Genomic DNA, 7103 nt, shown 5'->3' on the forward strand with positions numbered 1-7103 from the left:
CTGATGACCACCTTAAAAAATGGCACACTCGTTTCTGCATTGAAGTATACAATTTGTCTCCTTTCTGTATTTCTTTTTCTTTTTCTTCGTGAGTTAAATCTTTTTATTCATTACATTGACCTTATCTTCTAGTTTCTTAGGTTAGGCGGTCTATCTGCCGTGTCCTGTTTTAGTTGGGTTTTGAAGCAGTTTTGTTTATCATCAGGGTTTCTTGTTTTAATCGTAGTCCTGCATAGTGTGTAGTTAAATATCCAAACAAAGTGGCAGGTGACCATGCAAGATTGCATTTTCTTCTAATTGAACTAGGTGGGTTTGTGTTCTTGTGATTTTCTCTTACCTTTGCTTGTTTATTACTGTTTGGTTTGTGATATCTTGCAAGTTCGCATGGGACTGTACTTTTCTCACTAACCAGCTTCCTTTGTCTTGTGCTTTCCTTTTGTCAAGGTGAATAGAAAGCAACTCTCTTTGCTGTTAGGAGCTTGATCATGCGAACGTGTAGTTGCAATTTGCATTGATTGTATCTATGTGCTACTTTGTAATTCAAATGAAATATCCTGTCTCGGTCAACTTCTCTTGCCCTGTTTCCTCTCTATTTGTGTTATTTCTGGCTTCTTTTACGCCGGCCATATAACCTGTATTCCTTTTGGAAGTTAAGTCAATGCATTTCATCTCTTAGATCGGATTAACACTTGCCTTTTGATGATGGCTATTTTTATCATTGATGTCCTGAAACAGGTCCTCCTAATTTTGAGACCTAGAAGTTAGTAACTTAGAATCATGCGTCCTGGGCTGTTGGTTTATAAGCTCATTGGTTGAGAAATTTTGCGGTGACTGTTTTCTTGATTTGCTTCATTGCTTCAAAATATTACTGATAATTACACTTTACAGTTTCCAGCGAAAATATCCGAAGATCCTTGCTAGTTTCCAGTGACGTTCTATCCCATTAAACAAGATTCTTCAAGGTGATGGTTCAGTCTCAACCCTGCTGACCTCCATGTCCGGGGCCCCACGCTCCAACCTTGGACTTGTTCCCAGGGACATGAATGGTAGCCTTCCAGTTAGTACTACAAATTCCTCTGGGCCAAGCATTGGTGTTAGCTCTTTGGTGACCGATGGCAACTCATCACTTTCTGGAGGTGCCCAGTTTCAGCAAAGTACGAGCATGAATGCTGATTCATTCACGCGCCTTCCTGCCTCTCCGATGTCGTTTTCGTCCAATAACATTTCTGGCTCTTCAGTCATTGATGGCTCCATCATGCAGCAAAGTCCACCCCAAGAGCAGATGCAGAAGCGGAGAGCATCTAGTGTAACATCACAACCTGTGATTGATGCTGCTGCCGCATTTCATGCTCAAAAGAAGCCAAGAGTTGATATTCGGCAAGATGATATCTTGCAACAACAGTTGATTCAACAGCTGCTCCAAGGTCAGAGTTCTCTTCATCTCCAGGGCCAACATAACCCACAGCTTCAAGCCTTGATCCGGCAGCACAAACTGGCACAAATTCAGCAACAACAGCAGCATCAGTTATCACAACAATTTCCTCAGCATCAACATTCTCAAGTTGGCATACCTCGGCAGCCACAGTTGAGGCCACCGCTAGCACAGCCTGAAATTCAGCTAGCTGGACCTGTTAGGACTCCTGTCGAGAGCGGGCTTTGTTCCCGAAGGTTAATGCAGTATTTGTATCACAAGCGTTACCGGCCAGATGTGAGTTTATGCATTTTCAGATATTTATTACAAGATACACAACAATGGAAGTACAATTTACTCAAAATTATCTTGTAGGATAATCCCATAACATACTGGAGGAAGCTCATTGATGAATATTTTGCACCACGATCAAGAGAAAGATGGTGTGTGTCATCATATGAAAAACCAGGGAATACCTCGGTTGCTATTCCACAGACATCCCCGGTTAGTAAAAAAAATCATATCTGAAATTATGTTGAATAGATGTTTAAATAGTATCATACACCATCTTTTTAAAGTTTTGCTAGGATTATTCAATACTGTTTATTATCGATTACCTTTGATGGCAGTGAGAAACGTAATTTGTATGTGTAGCCTCTTGAGGAAATATTTGTTATTTTAGCCTGCACTAGTTATTTTAATTGAAAGTTTGAAATTGTCCTGCAATGGCTATTTTAATTATATATATCTATTTTGTGTAATGAACCCGCTGATAGCTGATAAAGCTGATTCTTTGTCTGCTCTGCATGTATGGTCGAAATCAAGGGTACTTATTCCTTGATGTTGTATAAGATCTATGAAATTTCACACTCCTATTCTTTCCTTGTTACAGGGTACATGGCGTTGTGATATTTGTAATACGCATTCGGGGAAAGGATATGGTAAAATGTTATATCCTTGGTTGTTTGCACATTTCCCTTCAAGATTGCTCACTGCGTATGAATGCTGATATGTTATGCTTATTCTGTTATTCCCCTATTTGCCAAGCTCAATATTCTTGTACATGTCTTGTGCTTTACAGAAGACAATCAACAATATTACTTTCTAAGGAAGCCATTATGCATCAAGATTGCAAATAAAAGTAGCTTTACAGAAGACAATCAACAATATTACTTTCTAAGGAATCCATTAAGCATCAAGAGTGCAAATAAAAGTATCTTATGAAGTTGTTAACTCTCTGGAGCAGTACAGAATACCTTATCATAAGAAATAGCGGGTTACTGTCATGAATGAAGAATAACCTCATAGTTTTGGCATTTTATTTCTTCCACAGCAAAGCTTTCTTTGTGTTATCATGCACTTTGCCCCTCCTGTTTTTTAGATGAACATCTTGACTGTCTGTTTTTGGGGCCCTTTCTGTTTTGCTTCTTCATTGTGCAATTCTCATAAATAAGATTTTAAGTTTTTCTCTGCAATGTAATCAATATTTTTTTTGAGCTCACCCAGTTTCCCGCCTTCTCTTATCTATCATACAGAGGCTACCTCTGAAATACTTCCTAGACTCTGTCAAATTAGATTTGACCACGGTGTTAAGGATGAATATCTATTCCTTGACATGCCGAACGAGTTCCGGTTGCCCAACGGACTGCTGCTCCTGGAGCATGCTAAAGTTGTTCAGAAGAGCATCTATGAACACCAACATGTCACACATGAGGGACAACTGAGAATAATATTCACTCCAGAACTAAAGGTATGTTCCTAGTTGTAGTAGCTAGAGCCATACCATAGCACCTTTTGGGTGTCTTTTCTTGAGCATTTGTGCATTTGTGGATATCTTGAAGTGAGAATCATTCTTATGTGCTGATTGCATATGCAGATTATGTCCTGGGAGTTTTGTTCACGGAAACACGACGAGTATGTCACTCGCAAGTTTCTAACAGACCAGGTAAAGTTCTTAGACCAGTATGGGCTTCCTGTTCCATCGCCTATTTGATTAACCTTTGGTTCAAAGGCTGCATATGGTTGAGCTATCGCCTACATATACACAGTGTGATTTGATGCCTGGCATCTTGTAGTTTTGTGTTTATGGCGTAAATCTAATGGGCATTGCTGCTCCTGGGTGATTGGGGTGAAAAGACCAGATCCCTCCCATGCTTACTAGTTTCATCATCCATTTGCTTAACTGTCTACTCAATTAAGTTACAGATAGCTGCAGGCGGAAAACACCAAAGACGATTAAATTATACTCAACCTTTAGAGTAGGCCATAATTCATTGCGATCCTTATGTTTGCCATAGCACCTTTCAAAATCACTTGTTACAAGTGGGGACATCACCCACTCCGCCGTCTTGTTTTCTGGTTCTAAATATTTACCACGATTATTTTACGGTTTTGGAATTTGAAAGCTTCCTTTCTTTTTCATAATTTTTTCTTCCAAATGGATTTATTTTTTACTTTGTAGGAAATGGTAAAGCACGGGTGTTCAACCAGTTCACCTAATTATAAATCTTAAACTGTGGCTTTGTGTGATGCGCTTTAACTTTGGTACTCTTCTATATTTTTCTTATGCACATGCTTTTGTTTTTTCAGGTTACACATATGCTGCGTGCTACCCAGAATTACCAAGCTACTGTCACTAAAAATGGACCTGCTGGCCTATCGAACGATGAGGCACAAAACGCTTGCAACCAGTTAGTAAAACTAAAGTCACAAAAATATGTAGTTGATTCTCTCTAGAGTTGAATTTCTGATATTCTAATCACTACTTGTAAATTCTTTTTTTGTATGAAATTTGTAGGTTTGCGTCAGCATCACGACAACTAGCGAAAAATATAGATCACCACAGCCTAAATGAGCATGGTCTTTCTAAAAGATATGTTCGCTGTTTGCAGGTAACTGGAGTTCCCTAAGTAGTATTTACCTTTCTATTTGCTCAACATTTTGTTAAAAAACATTTTGTAGTCTTGATATTTTCCACATGGAGTGCATTATATGGTTTTGTTCCGTATATGTGCATTATGGCATGTTGATTGCTTATGTCCTCTTGGCAGATATCAGAGGTGGTGAATCACATGAAGGATCTAATTGAGTTCAGCCACAAGAATAAGCTCGGCCCTATAGGTAGGAGCATGCACATACACCAATCGTCTTTAGTACCTAGGTGCTGTATTAAGTTTCCATAAAACAGTTTTGACTAGTGATACTCATGAATATGGTAGAACTAAGCATAGCATTTTGGTTTCTTCCAAAAAGTTAAGCAATAATGCATGTTCTATTGTATTACCTCCGTACCAAAATATAAGATGTTTTTGTAGGCTAGGCTAGTTGAGCCTACAAAAACGTTAATATTTTGATATGGAGGTAGTACTTCATAAGAAACATGTACATGACTAGAAACTACGTTCAAACTCCAGCTGAGCCAAAAACCCAGCTAATGCAAATCCGGTCGTAATGCAACTTCTGAACTAGTGAGAGATGTGGACTGTGAGCTTGAACATGTACAAATTGGTTGTGATGCAAACAGTGCGGAGCTAAACATTGTATGCCACCTTTAGGGCTTCATCATATTTGCTGCTGATAACAGCAAATCATAACAACTGAAGAGAAACATTTGTGACATAGTGACCCTGCTTTGCCCATTGATCCCATTGATCCGTGAGATAGTTTAAATGTTTAATATTTTGCCTGTTCATCTGCAGAGGGCCTGAAGAACTATCCCAAACAAACTGCTGGACCAAAGCTCACGGTGCAGAATTTGCATGACTCAAAGGCGGTCAAAACAGAAATAAGCCCCCATGTGAATAACGAGGTTCCAGGTGTTGGAGCAATTAGTAATAATCCGCAGAATCCTGCAGCACAAAGCAATTACCAACATATGCTGAGAAGCTCAAGTGCAAATCAGTTGCTTCAGCAGGAGGCATCACAAAATGCTGCGGCAATGAACAGTTACCAGAATATGTTTAGAAGCTCAAGCGCAAATCAGGGCTTGCTCCAGCAGGAGGCATCTCAGAATGCTGGTGCGCTAAACAATTACCAGAATATGCTTAGAGGCTCAAGCCCGAATCAAAGTTTGCTTCAGCAGGAGGCATCGAGTATCTTCAAAGGTCCTACAGCAGTGCACGGTGGCATTCAGCTGGAAGCATCTAGGTCGTTCCGTGCGGCTCAGCTTGGGCAATTCCAGCATCCCATGTCGTTCCAGCAAGGTATGTCCCAGCACCAGCATAACAATTTCCAAGGCCTGGGCGCTAGTCCACAATTCCAGCAGCATGTGATCAATCAGCTGCTGCAAGAAGCCAAGAACTCCAATAGCCGCGCTCTTGCTCATCAGCAACAACAGCAGCAGCACCATCAACAGCAGCAGCAGCAACACCATCAACAGCAGCAGCAGCAGCAGCACCATCAACAGCAGCAACAGCAGCAGCTACAACATCAACAGCAGCAGCAGCAACATCAACAGCAGCAGCAGTCTCCTAGTACTCCCAATGCAAATGGTGGTCTTGCATCTGGAGCCGCGGTCGCCAACACCGCTGCTAGCGGAGAGCAGGCACAGCACATGAATAACGGCACAGCAAAGGGCGCTGCTTTGATGGGTATGACGGGGCCTAGTAATCTGATCAACAGTGGAGCTGGCATGGTCCAGCGAAGCAGCAGTTTCAAGTCAGTGAGCAGCAACCCGGCCGCTTCTGGCGGCAATGCGGCGACCCCAAAGGCGGAGTCTGTGCATGACATGGACGACCTGGAACATCTCATCTCCCACGAACTTGTGGAGAGCGGTCTGTTCATGGGGGAGCAGCCAGGGGACGGTGGCTTCTCGTGGAACATCTGACATCATTGTCAACTAAAGTCTCCCTACTCCGAGAGCTGTGTTTGATGGCGATATCGCGGTAGATTATTAAAAGTTTTTCTTCTCTTTTCGAGATCGTGTTCGCCGCCTGGAACAGTCTCTAGTGATCATAGATTGATGAACCTTCAGCTATGTGAGAGAGTGAGTCGGTTTGGATAGCAGTGCAACCCAGTGTTATTAACTAGTATGGAATGACATGATGTGGTTGTCATTTGTGCTGCTATCTTCTTACTAGTGTTTGGTACTTTGGTCTGCCATCTTTTCTTACTACCCATGGAGTAGTAGATTATATCCAAGAGAATGTAGCATAGCAACTGGCATTGCAATGCTACACTAGCAGGTACACAGGCAGTGGCAATCACAGGAAAACCTCGATAATATTTAAGCTTGTGAGGCATCAGGACAACTTGTACAAATTACAGTGGGGATAGATCCTTTGGGTCAATGCATTTTTTCAACTAAAATCTGATGTGTTTCTTCCTTTTAGAGAAAGAAATATTAAAATATTTTTTATTTTTCTTAACTTTTTGAGTGAAAAACGCCATCAGGTAGTGTTTCCTTGAAAAAAAATCACTCACAACGAACGTTCTATTGCAGAAAGATTTGCCATGTTGAAAAAAAATGTCATGCTAGTAGAAATAACTGTTAGTAATTTGTCACGCTGCAGCAGAGTAATTTGTCATGCGTACCAGAGATTCGCACATGGCAAAAAGAAAAGCCATCATCAGAAGAAAGTTGCCACAAATGTCCATGATTTGCTATGGTACAAAGAAGAATGCTGCAGAAAAGAAATTACCACGCATATCTACAAGAATTTACCAGGTTGCATTAGGAAAACTGCCATGCTCC

The 7103-nt window shown here is 41.0% G+C and overlaps 1 protein-coding gene across 2 annotated transcripts in view; it reads left to right on the plus strand.

Annotated features, from left to right (window-relative positions):
* The window catches only part of LOC119331151 (probable transcriptional regulator SLK3), an 8727-nt gene extending 2163 nt beyond the window's left edge, over positions 1 to 6564 (plus strand). The window contains exons 1-10 of one of the 2 annotated variants that reach the window (XM_037604325.1): positions 972 to 1154; positions 1262 to 1708; positions 1787 to 1915; positions 2304 to 2352; positions 2947 to 3161; positions 3288 to 3356; positions 4001 to 4101; positions 4209 to 4302; positions 4462 to 4531; positions 5110 to 6564. In XM_037604325.1, coding sequence (XP_037460222.1) covers positions 1113 to 1154; positions 1262 to 1708; positions 1787 to 1915; positions 2304 to 2352; positions 2947 to 3161; positions 3288 to 3356; positions 4001 to 4101; positions 4209 to 4302; positions 4462 to 4531; positions 5110 to 6236 — 2343 coding nt within the window. In that variant the 5' untranslated portion in view covers positions 972 to 1112 and the 3' untranslated portion in view covers positions 6237 to 6564. Of the gene's footprint in view, positions 1 to 888; positions 1709 to 1786; positions 1916 to 2303; positions 2353 to 2946; positions 3162 to 3287; positions 3357 to 4000; positions 4102 to 4208; positions 4303 to 4461; positions 4532 to 5109 lie in introns of those variants that run through there. The other variant, XM_037604324.1, reaches the window with a different exon arrangement.
* Positions 6565 to 7103: the final 539 nt, after the last annotated feature.

The sequence above is a fragment of the Triticum dicoccoides genome, chromosome 7A (assembly GCF_002162155.2).
Source record: "Triticum dicoccoides isolate Atlit2015 ecotype Zavitan chromosome 7A, WEW_v2.0, whole genome shotgun sequence".
Classification (NCBI taxonomy): domain Eukaryota; kingdom Viridiplantae; phylum Streptophyta; class Magnoliopsida; order Poales; family Poaceae; genus Triticum; species Triticum dicoccoides.